The following is a 26,571-nucleotide window of genomic DNA, read 5'->3' on the forward strand; positions in this document are numbered from 1 at the left end:
AGAATCAGACTTGTTACAGGAACCCAGGAGTACTGAATAAGGACAATGGATTTAGCTACAGGTTATCAAGTCCGAAGTCAACATATTAGGAATAAATTTCTTACTGTGAAAACTGTTAAAAAATGGAATGGGCCATGTCAGGAGTTCATGAGTGCAGTGTCACTAGAGGCATCCAAAGGAAGGCAGGCTGGATCGAGACAGAGAACTCAGGTGCAGTGAAGAAGCGGCAGGACTCTTGATTCTAATTCCAGCTCTCCTCTTAACTAGCCGTGTAACTTTGGGCAAATCACTTCACTTCTCTGGGCATCCATTTTCCCATCTCTAAATCAAGACAATAGGACTAGGTAATGCCCAGGTTGCTTTCAGTTTTGAAATTTAGGTCCTAGTCTTTGGTTAGGGCCAGTGTCCATTGCCTGCTTGTCAAAATGAACCCCTCCACACCTGGTTGTCCTATGCCAGCATGGATTTCACGGCTCAGCTGTGAGGCCCACTGTGTCTTAAGACTGTGTTTCAGCAGATCCAGGAAACATGGAGCAGTTTGCTCTGAGTGCGTTAGCCCAGGCCTCTGCACAGAAACCGCTCTGCCCTTGAATTCCTGGCCCGCAGTGTGAGTGAATTTTACAGAAACTTTGATGAGCTCTTACCTCCTGCTCACTCAAAACACGCTTGCTTTTCAAGTGCATGCTCCATGCACAGATTGCTGGAAAGAGCTGATGGAGTTCTTTGAGCAGTCAGTTTTTCTCCGTGCCAGCTTTGGTCAGGAGTTTTGAAATTCTCTTTGCTTCGTGTCATGTCATATTTGCAAACATGAACACAAATCTCCTCACCCAAGTCAACAATACTTAGAATAGCTGTTGACGGCTGCATTCCTCAGTTCTGCCAGCATTGCATCCTGGTCAAAGGAGACAGAGGGTTTTATTGATGGAATGAGGTCTTTGTTTATAAAGCGTGCACAGCAGGGCACCAGGAACTCACTCTGGATATACGTCTTGGGTTCAAATGGAAAACATACCTCACTGCCTTTGAAACTCTTTGGAAAGATTATAAAAGCATTTTCAATTTCACTTTCTTAAAGATCCAGCTTGTAGATATTCACTCATCTTATAAAGTATTCTGTTACGTTAACATAATCTGTGTGGTTAATTTGTTCTTAACAAATATGTAGCCATCTTCAGAGTTTGTTTATTTCACAAAGGGAAAACCTAAGAGCTATTCTGCTTCCAGGGCACTGGTTTTGAACATTTCTCCTAAGAGAACATTTAGAAATATCTTTGTATTTATGATCCCAGTAAGTGTATTTTGGGGATACCTTTTTACATGTCCATTGCATATATAGATGTCATCCCTTTCAAGAACCTGGTCAGCTGTCACCCCCTCTAGTATTCCTTCCCTGACACTTCCCCGGCACCCACCCGACCCCCGACCCTCAACCCCATTTGTTTTCTAGGTAGGGCTGCTGTATCAAAGTACCACAAACTGGGTGGCTTAAAATAACAGAAACGTATTGTCTTGCAGTTCTGGGGGCCAAAAGTCTAAAATTAAGCTGTTGACAGGGCCTCGTTCTCACTGAAGGATGCAGGGAAGAATCTGTTTCATGTCTTTCTCTTAGCTTCTGGTGTTTGCCAGCTATCCTGGGGGATCCTTGACTTGCAAGTGCATCTCTCCAGTCATCACATTGCATTCTCCCTGTGTGTCTGTGTCTTTTCTCCTCGTCTTAGAAGGACAGCAGTCATATTAGATCATGCCTACCCTAATCCAGTATGACCTCATCTTATCTTGATTGCATCTGCAAACACAGTATTTCTAAATGAAGTCACACTCATAGGTACGGGGCATTAGGACTTTAACATATCTTTTGGGGGGACATAAGTCAACCCTTACAAACCCTATCCCAGACTGGTTTAGATGTCCCTTTTTCAGTGTTTTCATAGCACCCTTTATTTAAATGTCTCAAAATAGGTGTCATTACTGTATTGGTATTTTCTGCTAAGTTGTTTCAGTCACTAGATTTCCACATCTGTGAAGGAAGGACATTGCAATGTCTTTGAATACAGAGTACCTAGCAAAACATGCAACACCTAGTAGGCATTCATATGTTTGTCAAATGAAAGACTTTTTAATCATCATTATGATTGTGTGTCTTCTATGTTAATAACATATTTCTATAAGGTTATGTAAGTATTCTATGTATTAATACTCATATGTTTGTCAAGTGAAAGACTTTTTAATCATTATGATTGTGTGTCTTCTATGTTAACATATTTCTCTAAGGTTATGTAAATATTCTATATATTAATATTAATATATTAATGCTGTATGTAATTGCTACCATTTATTGAGTATTTACCATGTGCTGGACATTATGCTAAACACTTTGGTTTTGTTTTTTTAAAACCTCACAAGAACATTAAAAAGTAAATATTATTCTATTTTATAGATATTATAAATGAGGCTTAGAAAGATTAGTTAAATTTCCCAAAGTCATACAGCCAGTGCAGACTTGGAGTCTCCACACTTTGATATACTGCCTTCACCCACATGTTCTTCTTGGATGAGCATGAAGACCAGTATGTCTATCTAGTATTCATGTTCTCCTTCCCCTGGTGAGGACACTGAAGCCCAGAGAGGTTAAAAAGCCAGTCAGCCGGCCAGGCGCAGTGGCTCACGCCTGTAATCCCAGCACTTTGGGAGGCCGAGGCGGGTGGATCATGAGGTCAGGAGATCGAGACCATCCTGGCTAACATGGTGAAACCCCGTCTGTACTAAAAATACAAAAAAAATTAGCCAGGCGTGGTGGCAGGCGCCTGTAGTCCCAGCTACTCAGGAGGCTGAGGCCACTACACTCCAGCCTGGGCGACAGTGTGAGACTCGTCTCAAAAAAAAAAAAAAAAAAAGCTGGTCAGCCTTAGGTCATCCAGATGTGCCCGATCCCTTGACTTTAAGATCACCTTTTTTAAAATGTTCACTTTTCCTCTGCTGTTCACAAAGCAGTTTTTTTAAGAATGCTTGAAAAAAGGAAAACATGGAATGAAAAAGAGCATTACTTTAATAGTTTACAAATTGAACGATATTATAGAACAACAAGACTTGCCAATTGCAATAGGAGACTATTCTGAAAAAGTTTCTCCACTGGAAACTGGTAAACAGAATGTCTTCATGTATCACGTGGCTTCTCTGCAGAGTGATGATAGGTCAGTAATTTTAACCCAGTAATTCTGAAAAAAGAAGCAGCACAATTGCATGTTTGTTAGAGCCCTTCCAGCCTGTCTCTGTGCTCTGCACAAGTCCTGGGATCTGGCCCCACACACTCACCCTGTCCCTGGACTTGAGGGTCCATCTGGTGTCAGGCAGGAGGAAGAGGGCTCTGGAGCCCCGCATTCTAAGACTCAGCCTCCAATCAGGCTTTATGCTGGTCAGGCTGTGACCTGTGCTGCGTGTCTGATAACTGAGGGGTCTATCTCCTTCCCCCAAACCCCAGGCTTCTATTCTGGTGTCTGGATCCTGTCTTGCTTCTCCTGCCTGAATCCTGGCTTAGGTAACCTGCCAGTTGGCCTAGTATTTCTCAACTTGTGACCCCATGATGTTGTTGCAAACTTTATTTCCCCTGGGCTGGGTCTGAACCCTGGACCGGGGGTACAGGCCCTGTGACCTGTAGACAGAGTCCTCTGGGCAGCTGCCCTGCCTGGACCTGTGTTTTATCTGCTGCTAATAATCTCTGTGTTCAGCCACTTTGTCAGGACACCCTCAGCCCAGGACTACACCTGTAATGCAACCATTTAGCCTGATTACTGCCTCTTTCTCATTATTTTCTTAAAACACGATGTTCTTCCTTCCAGGCCAGACTTGTTCCTGGTACTGACAACTTCTCTGTGTCCCTTCTCCCTGCCCACACCTAACCTAGTTAGTATGCCCAGCCTTGCCTGGCAAGAGGCCTCAGCTGCCTTTCTTTCAAATGAAATCTAGTTCTCGTCTCAAATATGAGACTCTTAACTGAGGCATTGACTAGAAAGGGCAGAAAAAGGAACAAGCCATGGCTAGTGGGCAGCAGACAAAGAGAGAAGGAGTGAGGAAGGGCAGCCCAGGCACCGGGGCCCTGGCCTGGCAGGGTGCATTTCTGACTCTGAGTTCCAGGGACAGCAAAGTGGAAACTCACTAGCTTCCACAGCAGGGTCCCTCTGATCTGATCTAAATCCTGCAGTCTCTCCAGACATTGTGGCCACACTGCCAGATGCACACCATGAAAGAGCCATGAAAAATTGTTTGGAATTCCCCAGGCCTACCAGGCTCTCTCCCAGCAATTCCCTTCCTGGACTCTCTCTGTGTCCTCCGAGCCTCAGCTCCTGTGTCCCGACTCTTGCTGAGTTTGGTTCCCATCCTTTATCCTCTCCTCAGACTCAAGTGGGGAACTTACTACTGTTACCTCTGTAACTCCAGATCCTGGCAGTCGTATGTGCCCAGGAAATGCTGAATGAATGCTTTAATTCAAATGAATGAGTGCTTTAATTAATTCAACTGCCATGCCTCTAAAATCCTAAACACAAAGCCCCAACCTGCCTTCTGAAAAATGCTCATCCAATTGATAAAACACTGGCCTGTGAATCAGTAAACAGGATTTTTTTGTTTTGTTTTCATCTCGTCCAATTGGGAACAGACAACCAAAAAGAAACCTTTGCCGAGCCTTGGCTGTGGCCACTCTCTGCTTGGAGCCAGCAACACAGAGAGGAGCCAGACAGGGCCACGGTCGGTGATGAATAACCCTTCCTTCCTCTCGTTTCAGTACAGTTTTGATAATAAAGTTCTACTGTATATGTAATTGGATTCTTTCTTGCTGTGATTTAAGCAGTCCTCCTCTCTGCGCTGAGTAGAATTACAACTCATTATCTCTGAAGCTCACAGGGGCAGCTTTTCCTACCAGGGCATGGAACTGACTCTCGGGGTTGCGCCGCCTTCTCACCTTTGTCTTCCTGTGTTTATGTCTTCCTCGATTTTCAGTTTGTGCGTTTGCTTTAATGAGCGAGTACATCATATGCTCCTGTGCTGTTTGAGAAAACAATTTCCATCTGTATATATATTGTTAAAAAGTAATGGGTTCTTTTTTTTCCCTTAAAGTCTAATCCTTCCTTACTTTCTCCTCTCAAATACTGAATCTCCAATCCTTTGAGGTCCAACATAATTTACGTGTTAATTCCTTTCTAAGCTCTTTTGAAGCTACTGCACTTGCCATGCAGATTTCATTAAACCTCATAGTCTCCTCATACTGATGTCTCAGAAAAAGCAAAGTAACTCTTGCTGTGTATTAAAATATTTTGTACAAGAGTGGTATCGTCTGTCCCCATTTCTGGACATGTACTTATTTACTTAGCCTTCAGAAAGAAAACAGAAGTCTGTTAACAACTAAAGAGAATGCAAGCACTGGGCTTCTCTCCTCATTTGCGGGAAACATCTGCTGATTATAATTCACAGGGCTCTCATTTCAGGGTTTGCAGTCCTGAGTGGTTTCAGCCTTAAATCATCCTGTGTTGGCAAATAATAGCGAGGGCCAGGCCAGGAAAGAAACAGATGAAGCCTATGTACGGAATGAGATTAAATAAAAGCACAAGCATGCCAATATTCCCATTGCCAATATTTCTTTTTCTAATATATTCACCTTGGAGGCCAATATGTTATTTTAATGATGATGATGTTGAAAACCATTCTGTTCTGGAACTTCTTTGGAATTGATCAGCAGGACCCATCTTGATTTTTTTTACGAGTAAGGTACATTTTAAGAAGTAGTGGCATGTATTAGATGAATAATCAGGTTGGGTCGTTCTAGATGGAAACTTTGAAATCGTTACACTTAATACGTGTTTAAATACTGAGACAAAGACCTGGGCCCTCATTCTGACTCTGCCGTCTGTTTGATTTGGAATGTTAGAAGTTTTACTTAAGCACTTTAAGCCTTACTTTCTTTTCTATAAAATGGAAATCACACTTGTGAAACTTTCTGATGATTGGCAGAATAAACAAAGTCATCTCTGTCACTTACAAAACTTGATGTCTTTTGTGTGTCAGTTTGTTCTGCGCAACATCAGTATGGAATCCTGGAGTCTTGGAATTCTAGCACTCCGAGAGAGAATCCAGTCAAACAGTCCCATACTGCAGATGAAGAAACTGAGAGCCATAATTGTAGAGGAAGTACCTAGAACGTCAGGGTGACTACTTTGAAAGAAAATGCTTATTTGTCATTTATATTTGGGGTTCTTTTTTTTAAAAAAAAAAAAACCTTTTATTGAAGTCACGCTGGTACACTATGAAATTAAATGGAGTTTTAAATAAATGGGACAGCAGTCCTCTTGGGGTTATAGATCAGAATCACACTGTTTATTCTGTTCAGCCCAGAGGAGGAGTGGAAATGTCCAAAGTAGCTGGCGGAATCTGTAAACCTTTTCCCAGAAAGGAAACGCTTTTGCTAGACCTTCTGTATCCTCTGGAGCTTCTTAGTAAACAAAGGGTGTGGTTATCCTCACATCTGCTTCTGGGCTCCTCCAGCCTTTCAGCACAGGTAAGCAAAGAGTGAGAGCGTGTAGAGGCCTAAGGCACAGGCTGTACAGAAGAACTGTACAAGGGGGCTGTAGGAGGCGGTGGCGGGGGGATGGGCAGGAAGGAAGAATGGAAATGATGTAAGATGAGGAGGGAGAAGATAGGAGAGTATAAGACAAGAAGGAAGTTTCATCCTTGCAGAGTAGAGGAGGGCACCATGATCTCTCCTGGCCTGTCTACCTGGGAACATTTTCACGCCACCCGTGAGACTGTTTTCTGCCAACAGGGAAACCCTCCTGAACGGGATCCCCTTGTGGCTACTCAGTACGGTGTTTTCATAGTCCCTGCTGTTAGAAACGTCTTACTTATTAGTGTCTGTATGTCACCTTTGAAATCACTTGCTTCATTATCACACTAAAAAAAAAAAAAAAAACGGGTTTATGCTGGAAAACCCATTTGTTTTGCACACTTTCTATTTCTATTTTCAAGTTTGTGTGTGTGCGTTTTAATACAGGGCATAAAGATTTCAAAAGGGTGGGTCAATTATTTGTTGACTAAATTATAGGAAGAAAGTGCAATTATCCAATAGAATCCAGAAATGTATATAGCTAATTTTATGCCTGCATGTGTCTAACCCAGCCATAGGAATTGTAATCACTCTTTGTTTTGCTTTTTTTTTTTTTTTTTAAATTTCGGGGGAAATAGGTTAGGTGGGACCTGAATACATCATTATAAAGTATGCACATATAAATTGAACTTTCCTAAATCTAGGTCACTTGGGTAAGAAGGCTCTTTTGATGAAACCACGTTGACAATTAGATTCACAGGGCACTTCAATGTAAATGATATTCTCCCCATATTCTGGGTCATAAGGTGGTATAAACAATACACCAATGTTAAGAAATAGAAAATTGTATTCACAGTAATAGTGAAGCTTCATGGTGCATGCTTTTACACTTTAATATGCTGTGTTCTTTCTGTTGTATTAATATTTTAAGTAATATAATTTCCTTTGTGTATTTCTATGTTCATCTTTTCCTTTTTTTCTCTTTACCCTTCTGGCATAGCTTTCTATAATATTACATCTTATGCCAGGAGAAATTCCTGAAACATAGAAAGTATAAAGTCAAAACATCTTTGCAGGAAAATGGCAAAAACAACAACAAAAATGGATTTAATCTCCAGTCAAAATGTTATCTTGTATACTTTACAGACTCAATCTGTGTCCCAGGCTTTGATCCAAGCCTCAACATGATGACTGGAATCACCCCCATTAACCCAATGATCCCAGGCCTTGGACTGGTACCTCCCCCACCACCAACAGAAGTGGCTGTTGTCAAAGAAATCATCCACTGCAAAAGCTGTACTCTTTTTCCTCAAAATCCAAGTGAGTAACGCCTATGGGAACTATTTGCGCATTTTAAATTGTTTTCTTTTTAAATTTTAAAATGGCATTGCAGTCATTTTCAGATGTGACTCACACGTAAATGCGCAGAGTGGGGATCCGTTCTACAGGAGGCCTTTTGTCTCTCGATTAGAATAAATATACAGGGATGTGGCCACGTGTCTGTCCAGAAGCTGAATCCCCACTATCAAGCCAGTACATGGGATTTGGGGATGTGTATCTGGCGGTAAGACTTTGCATGCAGTGAAGCCTAGTGTTTGCTGGAGAACACAGTGTGAAATATGTGAGCACTTCCATCCATCTTCACAAATGTGGGAGAAAAACTCCGAAATGTGTTTTGCTAGATGGAAAATTGAATTAATTTGACAGTTAGCAATTTGGGGGCCAAGGAGAGGGGAGCCTGCATCTCAGAGCTTCTGGACCAAATTGCATTTGCTTGAAGGAAACATACATTTGATGAAGGAAATGGGCCAGAATTTTATTTTTTAATTTTGCCTCAGATACTAAGTTTATGGGCTAAAAAAGCTAGGACTTTTTTTTTTTTCGGCCGTTCATATTAATCAGGGTTGCCTTTTTTAAGTGGACTTTTCCGGAGATTGCTTTAGTAATCTACATATAAACTAGGTAAAATGTTGTGAGAGTGTACATTTTATCTTTTTATACAGCCTCCCCAAAATGTAATCGTTTGCTCATTTAAATGTGAATAATAACAAAGTGGTTTTTTCAGGCCCGGTGTTGCGCAGCCAAGTAAGTATTGTGCGCGCTTTTGTGGGTTGTGCTTCCTGTATTCCGCTTTGCCGCTCCTTTATCTGGAAACAAGACAAAGCAGATAACACACCGAGGTTCTTCATCATGTTGTCATTTCATCATGTTTTGTACTTTGGGAAGTTTTTTCCCTCCCTTTGCTGGGCTTCTGTAGTATAAAGGAGAAATGAAATTATGCAAACATTTGCTTTACGTTTGTTCATGGACAAGCGTATAGCCACTCTGCGTAGCAATAAACACAGAAGGTAAAGGTTGGGAGTGGGAGGGGAGAGGAACTTAGAAACAAGACAGCCTGGGATAAATGGAAGTTGGCACAGAAATTGATCGTCACTCCGTCTGGAGAAAGTGACTCTGCAAGCTTTAGTTTTGCCGGGAGAACCAGAGAGAGCAAATAAATGAAAGACAAAACTTTCTGTTTTGTTGTGATTATTAGATCTTCCACCTCCTTCCACAAGAGAACGACCTCCTGGGTGTAAGACTGTGTTTGTCGGAGGATTACCAGAAAATGCTACCGAGGAAATTATTCAAGAAGTCTTTGAGCAGTGCGGTGATATTACAGCAATTCGGAAAAGCAAGAAGAATTTTTGTCACATTCGCTTTGCAGAGGAATTCATGGTTGATAAAGCCATTTACCTTTCTGGTACTTTGCATTACATAAGGAGTTTTCTAGGCATTTTGTTATGTTTTGTGATGTTAATATGAGCTTATTCCCTTTGGCCTTAATGCAAAATAAAGTCTTCATAGTTTGGGGCTGGAAAGGGAGGAATTCTGCCTTCTTCCTTGGCTGCCGGAAGCTCTGTGCTGAGTCTGTGAAGGTGCCTCACTGCAGGAGCAATTTCCCACCATCCAGTCTTTAGGAATTCCATCGAGTTTCTAATTAATGTTCTCAAGTGCTTATTAGATGAGAAGCAATATTATGAGTACTAAGGACCATTATTCTTGCTGGATGTAATCCTCTGGGAGAGTAAAGTACTCTCTCAGAATAATTTCAGGTTTTTGGAAGTGGATTCACTTTCTGGACACCAGGGTACCAAAGCAAGGTCAGTTCCCTGCAGGAAAGTGGCTTAGGGGCCCTAGGAGAAAGGCACAGGATCATTGCCTCGTTGGTGGTTCATTAAGCCTTCTCCTTTGGTGCCAATGTTTATAGGCGATTTTTACAGATACTGAGATTAGACCCAGTGCTGCCTTCCCATCTGTGGGTGTTGGGCCAAGTGGATGGAGTCTGTCCACAAGGCCTTGCCAAATCGAAGAATTAGGGGCTGGTTTTGGAAGGACACGTTCTTAGACTGAACTCCCTGCCCTTCCCTCACACTCCCCACCTCCATTTTTCAGTCATCCCTCTGCATTTCACCTCCCTATTCCTGAGGCAAAGCTGATAAGGGAAGGTGGGAAAACAATAGGGGTGTGGGGTGGTGTTGGGGGTACCTATCTGAACATTCCCGCCAGGTTTTACTTAATTTCTGCAGTCCGCCTCTATTGCCACGAAATTCTGTGCAAACCTCAGAAGCCTTGAGGTTATCAGCAATGCAGAGACTCCCCTGAGGTAGACAGTGATATGGAGAACTTTAAAACCCCTTATTTCAGTAAAACCTTACAAAGTAGAAAATAAAAACTAAAAGCAATTGAAAATGGATAAGGAAGACAAAGCGTAGAATGAAGACATTTCATAACACACAATCCACTGTTAGACAGTGGGGTTTCTGGTGAGTTCGTGGCACTGGGTTTCATGGCCTAGAGCCTGCCTCCGTTTTCTCATCTGCAAAATAAAGATAGTAACAGGATGACCTCGTAGGACTGTGAGGAGGAATAAATCAAATAATGGATATTAAGTGCTCAGCAGGACACCAGCAACATAGAAACCATTCAGGAAATGGTTGTTTTTAACATAAATATCCTGATCATGATAAAGAAGGACTGATTTTTCTATCTCAAGAACCCTGTCCTGGGGACCTGGGTTCTAATCACAGCGGTACCAATAAAACTGCAACCATCCCTCAGTACACTCGGAGGATTAGTTCCAGGAACCCCCGCCCCTGCCCCATGTATATCCTGTGGAACCCTCATGTATATGAAAAGTCAGCCCTCCATATATGTAGGTTTCACATCCCTCAAATACTATATTTTGGATACACATTTGGTTGGAAAAAATCCACCTATAAGGGGACCTGCACAGATTAAACCCATGTTCACAGGTCGACTGTATTCTTTACCCTACTTGATTAAATGAGAAGGTTAGAGTAAATCAAAGGCCCGTTTCAACTTTAATACAACACAATGTTCACACCCAATCAGAAGCCTCGTAAGACACTGACAAAGATGAACAGTCCCAAATTTAGGCATATGAAAGGTGCTCCTTGATTGATTATACCTTGATCCTATGATTTTCCAGCCTGGGGGCTGGTCCTACTTCCCTCAGCATGCCCCTGATTGCTCCTTGGTCTGCCCCATTAGTGTAAGAGGAGAACACAGCTAAGCCTCACCTCCAGCCTCCCTACCTGGGTGCAGAAGAGCCTCCTCACTCTGCCTCCCTGCCCTTGAGAGGCTGCAGCATCAGTCCCAGGAAGATCTGCAAGGCCAATTAACTGGAAAGGCAGGAAGGAAGTCAGGCGGCCCCTCCTGTGTGTGGGCTCCAGCAAGCCCAAGCCCAGCTGGAAGGCCTGTCTAATTTTAGGACCACATTCACATTTGAAGGCCTAGCTAATTTTAGACTCGGCCTCATCAGGGTCCCTTTTAAGTCCTTAGTGATGATGTTTCTGTGAAAGTGAGGGTGTTTCTGGAGCCAGAAATGTTTGAATACGGATTCTCTGGACAATGAGCAGGGGAAAGGTGCTTGGCCAGTTGGGATAGCTGGCCAGTTGAAACAGTCCTGCCTGCTCAGCTGTTATGCCTGTATCACTGTGGCCTGCTGATTTGTTCCCATGACCCACAACCAAGATACATTTTGCTTTTGCATTAATTCTGCACATCTGTGATCGGATGGTTTTGGTTTTGATTGGTATTGTTATGTCTTCCCATTTTTAGATAACACTTGAAAATCTAGCAGTGAGAAGGGTTCCGTGGCATCGCGGAAACCAGATGTGAGGTCAATATCTTACTTGTAACTTTCAAAGGTGTGAAGTGGCCTCCTGGGGAGGAGCCAGCCTCTACAGAGATTTTCAGCTGAGTTTTATCCCCAAATCTAAAATAATCCATTGAAATCTACCATGAGATCGTGAACATCAGCACAGTGCAGCCTAGCATTTTACAGCTGTATCTCATTTGCAAAGCCCCCACACTGGAAAAGTGCTTATGTTGCTCTCTCCTCTGGCAGCCCCCAGCAGCTGTGGTCCTGCTGGGACCTGGATTTATGTTCTGAAAATCTGAGTACCCCAAACTGAAGAGCAACCTCAAAGTCAATTCTTCTTCATTTGAAGTTAGGCCGGCTGACTGGTTTCAGTTCTATTAGTGTTGATTTCTCAGATCAAGTTTCTGCTCATAATCTTTATATAAGTTGGGTAGCTCACAGTGAATCCCCTAAAGATTTCCAGGCCCATTTTTTTCTTTGTCTAGCTCTGGGCTCTTGCACCGGGCTCCTGTGGCCTTAAAATATTACATGAACAATTTGTGTGGTGATGCATACCAGATGAGGTGCTGCAGGGCTGTGAGGAAGGCAGCGGTGAGGCCTCTTGATTGCAGGTAAAATATTCTCCCGCGTGCCCCAGAGGATAAGTGGAAATAAAACAGCGTTGCAAAATTGCCTTGGTAATTGTGCCTGTTGCAGCTGCTGAGAGAGAATTGAGCAGCGGCATTTTCTGGGGGAATGTAGCAATAGCCTGTGAGTGAGGTGTTCTGGAATTCACTTTGTAGATCTTTTTAAATATCATAGATGCTCTTTAGTTACTCATATTTCACCTATACAATAGAATTATAGTAAACTGAAAATATAATAAAACCAAGAACATAAAAAAATGGAGAAAAAAAATGCTGCATGCCAAATTTGTTTCTGAGCTTCCTAGAAGCCAGGGGGAAGAAGGAATGATCATGATAAGACCCTAGTTCTTGAGATCATCTTCTCTTGGGGATACCGGTTTGGAAGATGGGTAAGCAGCCCTCGGAGACAACTCTCCAAGGTGTGTTTATCCCCAAACCTGTAATAGGCCTAACTTGACCAAGCTTCAAGATTGCTGGGGAAGAGGATAATTGCTTCCCGCCTCCTATGGGAAATGTATCTGTAGTGACAGCAAAGAAATAAGTGAGCATTTGCCTAAGTGTGCCTTGAAGGTCTGGACCAAAAACATGTGGCCATTGTGACATTATGGTGTGACCAGAGTTTCCATTGGTTTCAGGTTACAGGATGCGATTAGGGTCTAGCACCGACAAAAAGGATTCAGGCCGCCTTCATGTGGACTTTGCCCAGGCCAGGGATGACTTCTATGAGTGGGAATGCAAGCAGAGGATGCGTGCCCGGGAGGAGCGGCACCGGCGCAAGCTGGAGGAGGACCGGCTCCGGCCCCCATCCCCGCCCGCCATAATGCACTACTCAGAGCACGAAGCCGCTCTGCTAGCTGAAAAGCTGAAAGGTATGGGCCACCCACGCTGGCTTTTCTTCCTGCACAGGGATCCCCAGACACGGAACCCCTGTGCGTTTCTCCTGTCTCTTCACCGTTGTCCTTTCAGTACAATGTCTGCTATGCCTTAAGATGGCCGTAAGAGTCTGGTGTAAGCACAGACTCTTTACAGAGCTGGGGTGGGGTAGCTGGGAGGTCCCCTGGAAGCTGCAGACACCTAGGCTTCATCTTCTGCCTGGGACAGAACCCTGCCCCTTCCCAGAATGCTCACCCATGTTCTCCATTAAAGTGTATATGTACAGTCACTCAACAAAACTCACTGAATGAGGGGACAGAAAGGTCCCCAAAGCAGGCTATTCTGACCCAGTGTTTAATGAGCCAGGCAAGTATTTGTGCCATTGGTGGGGCGTTCTTAGTGTTCCTCCAGCCCTGTAGAGTGTGCATGTTTACCAGACTCCGAAAGCCTTCATCAGGCAAAATTGCACACATGGTGCTGGGGTCCATCGAGAATAGAAAAGAAACACAGAATGGGATCCCTGTGTTCAGAGATGCAGTTGAGGGGATACATGCAACATTTACAGGACGATTAGCAAGAGAAGAGCGTATGTTTTATTTCTTCTAATGTTTTCTGAGGCCCTCCCTGGTGTCTTATGCTGTGGGAAATAAAGACATAGGAAGGCTCTAGTACCTGCCCCCGTGAACTACAGATGCCAGATTTTGAAGTTAGGATGACGTGTGAATTCAGTTCTGTTACTGACCAAAGTTGTGTGAGCTGAGCAAATATATGGGCATTTTACAGGAAAATGATGGTCAGACCCTCCTCAGGTCATTGAGTGCTGTCAGGATTTGATGAGAGAACGTAAGTCACAGTTGCCGGCCACATGTGGGTGTCTACAGATAAACAATTAACTGTAATACCAAGTCAGTGGCATGATTGTCAACCAACGTATATGCACCGTGCTTTGGGGATTCAGGGGCCAGTGCAAATAATGTTGATGAAAGTGTCAAGAAAGTCTTTATACAGGAGGCATAATTTGAAATTTGCAGAATAAACTAGATTGTTTTTCCCCAGGAGAAAAAGAGGCATAAAGCCATTCTAGTTAGAGGCTGGAAACCTAAGAATAAAATCCCACAGAAGCAGAAAGGAATTCAGCATAGAAGCTGCCTTTCTAGAGCGAGGTAAAGCTAGAATGGCAGTCTGGGCCAGATGGCAGAGCCCCGAAGGCTATTGCTGGAATTTGGTTTTATTCCGTAAACAGTGGAGAAGCCATCACAGATTTCTGACGAGAAGAGGGATGTGATTGATCCTTCAAGTGTTTTAGAACATAACTGGTGTATTGCTGGCAGTGTATAAAGTGGATTGGATGTTTTCACTAAGAAAAATGTATGAAAAGCTGCCTAACACCTATTTTAGGAAGATAGGAAGTTGACATTCTACACTTTGAAAAAAAAAAAAAAAAAGGTGGCAGCGGGGGCGCTGTGCTTCCAATCTTCCATCCAGGGCTTGAGAATCCTTAATCAACTGCAGTTGCCACTGAAATACCCGCACTGTAACCAAGGAATGCTTCTTGCTGAGGCTCTTGTGGTGTGTTCTGCTGCTTTGAGAAACCATGTCTTACCGATGTAAATACATAGGCCATAGCTGTCCCTTTAATAAAGGGCATATGCAGTGCAGATACAGACATCATCTCACTTTTCCCTCCAGCCTAGAAACTGCAAGGAGTGGCCAAAATGAGATATAGCAGCAATGTTCTCAACAAGGAGTGTTCACTGGAACAATAATTTTTCTTTAATATCCAATGTATTGTGGTATCAGATTATGATCTACACAGACTAACTGTATTCAGTTTGTCCACACCGAGAAGTGACAAAAACTAGCACCTTGAGCTGTGACCTCCTGGAGGAATTTCATAAAAGTGTATCATCTAGTTATGTTGTTTTTAAGAACCCAGTACGGAAGTGTCTCCACACGTATGAAGTATGTGGCATTTGCCTCTCCTTTTAGAGGATAACAGATTGGGATGTCAATTTGGTAAAGTAATTTGCAAGCCTTGCCATTTCAAAAGTATATATTTATATAGATGAGTATAATTTGCAGAATTCAGAAGCTGTACCTTTGCCAAGTACTGTGTGATCCCTTGAGGAAAGAACAGATTGGAAATCTTAATAGATGGCTGTTACAGTAGAATGAACTAGCTGGGGACACATCTTAGGCAAGAGTCAGGTAATATCAAGCTTGACAATTTCAACCCAAGCATAGAGTTTGGAATATAAACAGCATTTAATTGCTTAGGAAATTGGCTGCCTTAGAGAGGAAATCCACTCCATGCTCCTTATAATGTTGCAAAGCCAGACAGGAAGAGCTGAGGACCCTGTTTCCCTGAAGATGATTTCATTGATATGGGGACATAAAATACAGTCAAGACCTAAGGTAAAGAAATCTGTGTCAGAGAGGAAATGGAAATGCAATCTGAAAATACCTAATTGGATTTGATTTTTTTCCTCCCCTGAGAAATCTTACTTAGATTTATTACAGATACTTTCTTCTATTTTATATCATACTTGTTTATTCTTACAATTTTCTCTTTGAAACTCAGCTTTATTTAGCAAAATCTGTACAAACCAAGTCTTTCTTACGACCCACAATGCCCTCTCCATGTCCTGTCCAATGCTAAAACTGTGCACATAGTAGGTGCTCAGTAAAATAATTCTTTTCTCTCTTCTTCTGCTCTTTGGATCTATGAGCACATTGAATTTCTGGCCAGTGGTTCTACTGGGCATGACCGGATGTACATGGAAATGATGCGATGTGTGCTCAGCCATCCTTCCAATCACTCAAGAAGTATTCATTAATCAGTATTTTACCATATGCCTGGCACTGACCTAGCCAGTGGTGGAAAGGACAACAGTGAACAAGCCCCTGCCTCAAAGAGTTTAGATGTCTTGAGTGACAGAGGCAATAACAAATCACCTTGCGTTTGCCACTTATAATAGTGCACTATTATAATAGTATATTTATTATAATAAATATTCTAATCCCCTTGTTATATGTGGGAAGTGCAAAGTGCTGTCGCAGGGAAGAGAGCCAGCCCAGATGGGCAGTGCCGGAGTGAGAGAGGGAGGATCTTCCAGGACCAGGTTATCCCATTCACTGGCTACTTGACCTTCTGAAACCAGAGGTAACACTATTGTGTTTGTGTAGTGTCTGAGACATGGAGTCATCCAGTGCCTGTTATGTTAATACAAATTCTAAAAAAGAAAATTAGTAGGCATCCTGCTGGTTAAATAGACATCGTTGTGAGACAATTCAACTTAATGAAGACCGACTGGGAAGTAACTGCTCAGAAACCCTAAGTTTATAGCATGGCTTTGAGAAAGTGAGATGGAGCTCAGTAACACCATAATTACACTTTATTGGAAACAGTGGCACCAGGCAGATGAGATAATGAATTTCAGTGTGTCTAACACAGACCATCCACCCCTGGAGGAACCCTGTGTTTGGACTGTGGAAGGAAGAGATTGATTAGACAGTGAGGAAGGATTATATTCTAATTCACTGGGATTTCTCTTGGCAAGAGCATTTAAAAGTTTTTGTGTACTTTTTACCCCCTTAGAAAGCTTCACATAATCTTTCATTTTGTGATGAAATGAAGAGTTTCTCTCTGAATCAGGTGAAGTCCTGACAAAGCCTTGCAAGCAGGGCCTTTGGGATTCCCTAATGTGTCAACAAGAGTACCATCCTCCTGGGATCAACATTTATAATTTCCAGAGAACTGGACTCTGATTTGCATATAGAATGGCCCCATGTCAGCCTGCCAGACAGAGGAAGGGGCAGATGTGGTACTAGCATTTTGCTGAGATGGTTGTCAATATTTATGGTTCCATGAAAGTAAAAATCAATAATGTTATGAGCCGAGTGGATGTCCCATTAGCTAAAAGCCAGACTTCCTTCATAGGGTAAGGGAAATATGAAACATAGGAGCCTGTTTGCAAATTATTTCCTTATGTGTTATTGACCTTCATAGAGGTAAGATAGGCCGTTTTACTTAGAAACATTTTGCTTGACCCTGAAGCAGGAATAATCGGTGCATTTTCATATTGCCGCCTTAATTTTCTCATTTTTACAGCTACTAACTAGTTAAGAAGATTGCATGTGTGTTTTGGGGGAAGAAGGGAACATTACCTGTCTGTTTAGCCTTTTATGCTGTCTGTGATCTGGTTAGTTGATGCAGGGTTAATTGAGCAGCCAGGAAAAGGAGACTTGTGTAGGGACATGTACAGAAATTTGGGGATTGTGATAGCAGCAATGCTTTGACCATACTGAAATTCCAAATCTGCTTAGATGACTATGTGACTGTACACTGTGAGCAATTTCTGGCTGTCTTTGGAGCCAGAAATCATTGATAACTACAGACACACTTTTACTTGTGTGTGTATGTGTGTACACATGTGTGTGTCCCTCCATTTCTTTGGAAAGAAAAGCATTTTAGAATGTCTTCCTTGTTTTCCCACGTTCTGTTCAAACATAAAATTCCTGTCTCCTCATTGTTCCTTTATAGACCCAGGTGTAAATAAGGAAACTATAGCCCACCTAAGTTTCATATTCAGTGCTCCCGGCTTGGCTCTTATTCCATCTATTGTTCAAAATTCAGGGCTGCCTCTTCCTGTGCACACAAAGTGGGAGGAAAAAACCACTTAACGGCCGGGCGTGGTGGCTCACACCTGTAATCCCAGCCCTTTGGGAGGCCCAAGTGGGTGGATCACCTGAGGTCGGGAGTTCGAGACCAGCCTGACCAACATGGAGAAACCCCATCTCTTCTAAAAATAGAAAATTAGCCAGGTTTGGTGGTGCATGCCCGTAATCCCAGCTACTCAGGAGGCTGAGGGAGAAGAATCACTTGAACCCTGGAGTTGGAGGTTGCAGTGAGCCGAGATCGCGCCATTGCACTCCAGCCTGGGCAACAAGAGCAAAACTCCATCTCAAAAACAAAAACAAAAAACACTTACCAATTTGGTTCCTTTTCCCCATCATTATCTATATATCAGTTTAATTAAAATTCACCAGGTACCCACCACTTTGTGCCATGCCCTGGACTTTCAGATGTGACTGTAGCATGGGCCCTGTCTTCTGTTAAAGGATACTGTGGCAGTGAAATCATGACTGTCTTACAAATATAAAATGAACATGTGCCAATGATGTTATTTAACTCACGAATTAATGAGGAGACCAAGAAAATGTTAAAACTGTTTCAAAGGAGAATTCACTTTATAAAGATTTACACTTTCTACTGAACAAAAATTAATTTGCATTGTTACAGAGAGGAATTATTTGTATTGTAATCAGTTTGCCACGATTTATGTTCTACTCCTACAAAGTTGTAAAATAGCCTAGTCAGAGATTAGCCAAAGAATTAAAGATTCCCACCCCCTGTAGAATTAGGTAATTCATGCCCAGCATTCCATAGAAAGGGTCTGTAATAGTCTCTGTGCCGATTTCCAAGTCTTGAACACTTTTTTTTTTCCTGAATAGAAGTGACAGCTATTTAATTGGTCATGGGGACAGGGATAGAGACTCACAAAGCTCTTAAGAATCACATCTATTCCTTTTGAAAGTCTCTGCTATCTCAGCTGCTACTTTCCACTTCAGGTTTTCATTATCTCTTAACTTTGGTCAGCTCCTAACCAGTTTACCTGGCCTTCACCGAGTCCTTAATTCAGTGCTTCTCAAACCTCCACGCGCATAGAAATCACCTGGAGTAAAATGCAGATTCCAATTCTGGAGGTGTGGGAAAGGCTGAGTCTGCATTTTTAAGAAGCTCGCAAAGGCTGCTTCTGCGCCTGGTCTTTGAATAGCAAAGAACTCTCCTGTATGCAGTTTTGTAATGCCTACTGTGTGCCAAGTTCTCAAGAAACATGGAAGAGAGGGAGAGGGAAGGAGGTTAACAAAGTCTGAAGTAACCAGAAATGAAATGAGGTGGGCGTGGATTCCAGCGGTGACATCTGATAGTATCACTATAATATTATTTACTCTTCACAAAGCTAAAGGGCAATTACCTTCCCAAAATTAAAAAGGCTTTCAAAAACATTTTTGAGTTATTTGATAAACCGTTTAGTGCCTCACTGCAGAGGGCCTTGCTTCTGTGGGATTCTCTGACATCACTCTTAACTTTCATTGCCAGTGATAATGACTTCTGAAGCCTGAAGTATATAACAGGATCATTCAGCTTAATTGTCATGAGAACATCTATCTCTGGTAGATAATGGCATGTGTGAAAATACTCTTTGACATGAAATTTAAATGTTTATTATCAACTATGATGTTTCCTAACTTTTAACCATTGCATTTGTATCTTTCCAGCATCAATTGCTACAAATCTATTGGGAATACAGTAGTTTCCCCTTATCCTTGGGGGATACATTCCAAGATCCTAGTGGATGCCTGAAACCATGAATAGTACTGAACACTATATATGCTATGCACAAGCTTCTTTTTACTTCTTCACAATTTCATAGATAAATTGTTCTTACCCTAGATTTTAGCAACCTCAGCATACAATTTTTTACTTTCTTTATTGTGAAGAACTTTTACCTTTTCACTTAAAGGAAGCACTTTGTGGCCTTTCTTTGACATTTCCAAATTGCCAGCATCACTACTCTTGCATTTTGGGGCCATTATTAAGCCAAATAAGGGTTACTTGAACACAAACACTGCTGTACCATTACAGTGGATCTGGCAATCCAGGTGGCTACTAAGTGATTCACAGGGAGGTGGTGTAGACAATGTGGATGGACAATCAACCCTGGACAAAGGGATGATTCATATCCGGGTCAGGTCAGAGTGAGACAGCATGACATTTCATCATGCCATTCAGAACAGTGTGCAATTTAAAATGGATGAATTGCTTATTTCTGCAATTTTCCATTTGTTATTTTTGGTCTGCGGTTGACCACAGTTAACTGAGACCTACAGTAACTGAAAGCCCAGAAGGTGAAACTGTGGATAAGGAGGAACTACTGTAGAGTGCAATGACATATAAAATACAAAGGGAAAAACTCAGTCACCAGAGGACTGAAATATGTTTTGGAAATTTTATTCTCATATTAGCCCCTCAAAACTAGAGACAGATCTGTAAACCAACAATTACTGTACAGAGTGACTAATGCTTTAATAGCAGGATATGCAGGGTATTGTGGAAACATAGCAAAGAGACACCGAATGCATCCTAGGGTTGCAGAATCTTCAGGGAAGAATAAAAGCTGCCTGGGGGACCAGGAGTGTGAGAGACCCAAGGATAAGTGCACAGCATGAGCAAATGCAGGGAGGCATGCCGTGCTGTTTAACAAAGAGGGCTCTGGCAAAGGAAGCGGGACGGATGGATGGAAAGGAAAAAAGCAAGACTCATAAATGAACCTGTCTATTAACTCAGGTGCATTAACGTTGTGAGGATCCTGATTAGAAAACGGTGGGCAATTTCTAATGAGCAAATGATTTATATTCCCTCCATAATATACCAATGTTTCCCAATTCTTACTGTGGAAAAAGCACATCTGCACATTCTAGCTTCTAAACTGCATCCACATTCAGAGTTATGCCTGAGCATGTTCACAGAAAGTATTTGGAATTTTTATAAGTGCGTCTTTGATGTGATTTTTATGAGCAGTGTTAATTTCTTTCCACATGAATAGCTTTAATAATGCTGCAATCTAAATCCTGTTTAAATTAGTTTATATTGTTTTCTGCCTTCTCAGTGATCTTTCCACTGAATACAAAATTGAATTTACAGTTGAGTATTGAAAATGACCGCTCCCAATATCCTCCTGTAGCCATCCAGAGGGAGTTACTGGCTTAGTCTTAATTAATATAAATTAAAGTCACTTCTTACATGGCAACAAATATTGACTGGAGTTATCAAGCATGCCTTAACTAATGTTTTTTTAATTTAATTTGAATGTCAGTACATCAATCACATATCGGCCTGTCAGTTTCAGAAAGTTCAGAAATGAAGATGAAATTGGGAGTCTATGAAACTATATTCCTCTTCTAGGCTAATGGAATTCTGCCTCCTAGTACTTGTTAACATGTTAGAAAATCTCTTGGCTACTTACTTTTGAAAGCGTGTATTTTCAGTGGCTTAATCCTAAGCATATTGTTTCCTCTTTCTGAAACTATAATCTGCAGGTGAATGTATTGTGCTCTAGGTCTAGGTGTGACGAGCAATAAAATGTGGCTTTCAGACCATTTGAGCAAACATACGTTTTTAAAATTGAAGTGTTTTTTTCCTGATAGTAAAGTTAGTCTATTTATGAACTAAGCCACCACGAGCAAGAGAAGGAAAAACTACCTGTATATGAGAGAAAGAGGAGAACAGCATTACACTCTGTCCCTGTAAAGCTCATAACAAAAATGTTAAGGATTTTTCTTTCTCTGTGTTATGTAGACATGAAACTCATAGCAAAGGCGAAAAAATAGTACATGAAATCAGTGTTCTCTTTTTCTGTTGTTATCTTTTCAGAGGAAAAAAAAAAAGATTTCTTCTGAGCATTAAGTTTATTTCCGCTGTCTTTGCTGAGGTCCATTCTCCTAACATATATTGGTGGGAAGAGAGGTAGAGAGTGTGGAGGGAGGCAAAATTTATTCTGCCAGTAACGGTGGCAGTGGGCCTCTCACAAACATAATGTTAAATTATGGGCCTCTCCATGGACTGAATGTAATGTTAAGTTGTGTGATGGATTTTATCTTATACAAGCCGCTTCGGTCCATGAAATGAGATAAGAAACCATTGCAGCTGGAGTTCACTGAGGGTTGAACTTAGACTGAAATTCCCGAGTTAACAAAATGGTATAAGCGGCTACAATACTCAGTAAGTGTGTTCTGTGCCTATGGGTTGAGATTTTCAAGGCAACTTGAGTCTGTCATTCACAGGGTGTTTTGTGAGCACTCCCAGGCCAGTTGTCTCCTCTGGTTAAAGTGTGAGGGCAGGGGGGCAGGTTTGCTCAGAAAAAAAGCTTTGATCCCCAAATCTAGAAGGCCGCTGTGCAGCAGGAGAGGGCTTAGAATGGTGGCTGAGCATGGGCACATCCCTAAAAGCTGCTTTCTTCCCTGGGGAAGGCAGAGCTCAACCGCAGGACCTTGAATTAGGCTCAGCCCTACCTTCTTTCAGGACACGCACCTCCTGGGCAAGCAGCAGCCATACTAAGGAAGCTGTACTGGTCTGGGAGGAGGTCTTTGGGAGAAAAGACACTAAAGATGTTTGTAAAGCACCCTATAAATTTACAAAGCATTCAATGGTGGGAAGGTTTCGTATGATGTGTAAAATACTAATAACTCAATGATTGATTTTAAAATCTGCTGAGTGAAATGAAATCTTTTTCTCAAGTATGAATCTCCCCTGTCTATTCGTGTGGACTGTATGTATGTTTATATGCAAACAATACATAAGGATGTCTCCGATGCCCCCCCAGTGGAGGGGACAATGCCTGGCACACAGTAGACCCTCAGTATTTTTTAAACGAATGGGTAAGAATCTGAATCTTTCAATCTAATTTTGCTCCTGAGTTTTAGAATTCAGAGTCTACCTAGTTTACTTGTAAAAATGTAGGATATTTTCCCCTAAAGCACATTTTCTAGGGATTGCAGAATACAAATGAAAGGATTCTCCCCTCAGGTTTGCCTGGAAAGTAGGCAGTGAGCCTTCAACAGTAGTCAGATCGATTAATGTTGTAACAGCTGACATACAACTTCCAGTTCTAATTAACTTAATCACCCACAAACTTCCTTTTTCTCCACCTCCAAGCCACACAACACAGGTTTGTTCAGTAACCATTTCCAAATAGGCAAGTCTGTTTTCTTTGAAATAGAATTTATCACTTATTTTCAGGTGGAACTGCATTTCCTACTTCCTGTCCCCCCCCCCCCCCCCCCCCCCGCCGACACCACACACACACACATCTCAAACCGGGTTCAAATGGGCTTTCCATAGCAATCCAAAGCAAACACTGAACACCTCAGGAAACATGCTCTCTTTTGTGGAAAACTAGGAAATATTCTGTTTTTCAGCCTAATTAAATATATGGTATTAGCCCTAAAATGGAATTCGTTTTGAACTACAGTAGAACAAGAATTGACTTATTCCTACTACCTGCCTTAGGGATAGTACCATACATTACAACCAGTTTTAAAGTAATCCAATCTTTCTTCCACATTTTAACACTAACTCAGCTGATTCTATAAATCAGAAAACTGGTAACACTGTGTCATATTTTTGTTAAAGGAACAAAGAAATGAAGTAGAGAGCAAGTAGGTTAATAACAGTTTTTCAAGTCCATCTTAAGAAAGAGAAAACAAGGTTTGGTGGAAGAATTAGGCTGTACCTTATTCCTAAGAATGCCCAGAACAAACCTCCTATTGCCGAGCTCATGGAGTTGGTAGATGAGAATGTGAACCTCCTGAGTGGTTCTATGGTGCCCTGAAGTTAGATGAGAAAAGAGAAATTAAGTGATTATATGGCAGTCAGTCTCAGGAAAGCTAATTTGTTGAGTTCTGCAAATATATCCACTAGGTTGGACTATGCTCTGTCTTTTGAGAGGAATACGAATCAAGTGTATTTTCTCATCTTGGCATGATTTGTACTTGGTGGTTTTCCATTTCCAGATGATAGCAAGTTTTCAGAGGCGATCACAGTGCTGCTTTCCTGGATTGAACGAGGGGAGGTGAATCGGCGTTCCGCAAACCAGTTCTATTCCATGGTGCAGTCGGCCAACAGCCACGTCCGCCGGCTCATGAATGAAAAAGCCACACATGAGCAGGAGATGGAAGAAGCCAAGGAGAATTTCAAAAATGCCTTAACTGGGATTCTCACTCAATGTAAGTAAAATGTTGGGGGCCATCTCTTTTGTTGTGATTTTGCCTTTTCTTTTTGATTAATTTTATTTTTTCATTGGGGGTAAGTAGTTCAATAATCTCCCATTTTTACTCCACATTGAATGGCAAACCTCATAACCTATTTCATGTTCTGTGGCACCTTGGAGGAACATGGACCCTGCCCTGAGAGTTTACTTCTCAAGGTGAGCAACGTTTCTGTAGCTTTTCCTCAGAACAGCAAGCCTGGCCGCCAGGGCAGGGCAGCTAGATGCATCTGTGCCTGCTGGACCCACCACAGTTCATATCATAGCTGCAGGGCCGCCACCCTTCACCCGCAGGCTGTCCACACAGCCCCCTGTGTCCTCCTAGTGCTGACAGCAGAAAGCAAACTTGAACAGGTTCTCCTTGGGCTCTGTGTAGGAAAAGGGTACTATCAGAAAAACTCCTCAGGATCTTTTATTTGGGTGAGCTGTGGCTGTCAAAATGAGCAACTCAAGAGCAGGGATTTTTTTTGTCCTTTCTTCATTTGGAAATCAAATTGCCTTAACTACTTAATGCCAGTGATTTTTTTTTTAATGTCCAGAGTCTAAATGATGAAGGGGTGTAAATGGGGCTTTCTCTTAGAACAATAGTCAGGGTAATTACCCAGGGCTCTATTCAAAAAAAGGGCGTATATTTTTTTTATGGGCACTCTATCTGTGTCTGTAGTTAATGTCACAGCGGCATCATGCATCACAGCTGCCGATGTTCTCTTGCTTGGTAAAAGCCATTGAATGACACTGTAACAATGCCAGGCTCCATTCCATACCAGGTGCAGGGCCCTACGCGATAGTGACATGTGGGATGTATATTTCCATTCTGAAGATAAGTACTATTTTCTGTGATGTAGTGTGCCAAAATGCCTATCACCTCTTTCATCAGTGCAAACACAAGGAATAATGTATCTGTCAGGATGGGATGGAAGAGAGGGCAAAACCGAGATCTTAAATGTAAAAGTATCTTATATGACTTTATCAAAAGACAGATTTTACAGCAGCGTAGCATATCGTATAACAAATTCCCAAATGTAAATTCTGGTAAGTGATCTAATATCCAGTATAAGACCAATCTGTCTTTAAAGAAAAGGAATAGGAAAAATAAGACTGCTCTGTCCTTACACAGACTGATACCAGACCACATTACCTAGATTCACCAGGCTTGATGAATGACCCTTTCTTTAACAGTGTATGTCTAGAAACTCTAAGGTTATTAGGGATAGAATAAAGAAAAGCAACATTAACAGCAGTTTTTAAAGGAGGGAAGGAAAGAATGGATCAGTGGATGGAGGGAAGGTAAGAGTGGACTGGTAGTGGAGAAAAATAAGAGAGAGCACAGTAAAACAATTCTAATCATACAATTTCTTCAGAGTTATAGTAAGAAGTCATGTGCCTGAACAGTGAAATGGTTACTGTATGTTTACCTTTTGCTCACTGGCATCAATTTTAAATAAGTTCTAATTCCCATGCAGTTTATAGTCCCAACGGGCAAGGAAGACTCAACCCTTGACTCTAACAATAAAGATAAGAGGGCAGCCATGAATAGGCGAGAACTTCATTTTCTTTGGCAGTAACTATTGAAAGAGGCACCTATTACAATGAGGCCCCTATGATGTGGCTGAAAGAACACGAAATGTCTACCTGTCATTATATAGGTGTCAGTTGGCCCATATTTGAAGCAACTGAGAGATGGACAGAAAAGTGTAGCATGTGGGACTACAAATATACTTTTTGGTATAACAACCAAATTGGAAAGTGATGTGGAGATTTACAGCAATAATTGGCTTCTGAATGCTGGACATTGTGTTGAGCATCCAGCTGCAGGCGGTGCTGAAGACCCCAGCCACATTCCTGGAGGCTACACTTTGGATGCCTAAGCAAGGGAGTAGGTGAGCAGAATAGGCACTCTCCCTGGGCAGGCTGGCTCATCACTCCCTGAGAAGGAGTGAATGAAGGGGTGGAACAGGGCCAGCAAGATCCTGTCTCCTGGAAACCACAGGAGTAGAGACTGCCTCTTAGGCACCTCAACTTTGAAATATCAAAAATGGAATCCTTGCTTCTAATCTTCAAACCTGCTCCTCTTTTGGTTTTTCCTTCCCATTCTCATAAGTTCTCAAGCCAAAGTCTTGTACTTTTTATAATTGCCATCTCCCATCACCACAACCGACATCTAGCTCATCAGGAAGTCCTGTTGTTTCTCCCTTCAAAAATATACCCCGATTCGGCCCACCCTTCTTCATTGTAACCGCCATCATCCAAGTCAGGCTTTGGTTACCTGATGTGTCAGTTAGACATGGCACCCACGTGTGAGTAACAGAAAATTCTGCCAAACGGCATCTGAGACAAGTAGAAGATTTTTCTCTTGGGACACAGTAAAATCCAGATGTGGGGTTTGTTGGCACTGGTCCAGTGGTTCAAGGCTGCCGGGGCTGAGCT

At 42.1% G+C, this 26,571-nt stretch overlaps 1 protein-coding gene across 3 annotated transcripts in view; it reads left to right on the forward strand.

Moving 5' to 3' along the window:
• Nucleotides 1-26,571, forward strand: part of ENOX1 (ecto-NOX disulfide-thiol exchanger 1) — a 574,354-nt gene that overhangs the window by 416,219 nt on the left and 131,564 nt on the right. For all 3 annotated transcript variants that reach the window (XM_011974625.1, XM_011974626.1, XM_011974624.1), the window contains 4 exons: nucleotides 7,736-7,909; nucleotides 9,126-9,332; nucleotides 13,018-13,251; nucleotides 23,891-24,103. In XM_011974625.1, coding sequence (XP_011830015.1) covers nucleotides 7,736-7,909; nucleotides 9,126-9,332; nucleotides 13,018-13,251; nucleotides 23,891-24,103 — 828 coding nt within the window. The remainder of the gene's footprint in view (nucleotides 1-7,735; nucleotides 7,910-9,125; nucleotides 9,333-13,017; nucleotides 13,252-23,890; nucleotides 24,104-26,571) is intronic.

This window comes from Mandrillus leucophaeus, unplaced genomic scaffold (assembly GCF_000951045.1).
Source record: "Mandrillus leucophaeus isolate KB7577 unplaced genomic scaffold, Mleu.le_1.0 Scaffold147, whole genome shotgun sequence".
Lineage (NCBI taxonomy): Eukaryota > Metazoa > Chordata > Mammalia > Primates > Cercopithecidae > Mandrillus > Mandrillus leucophaeus.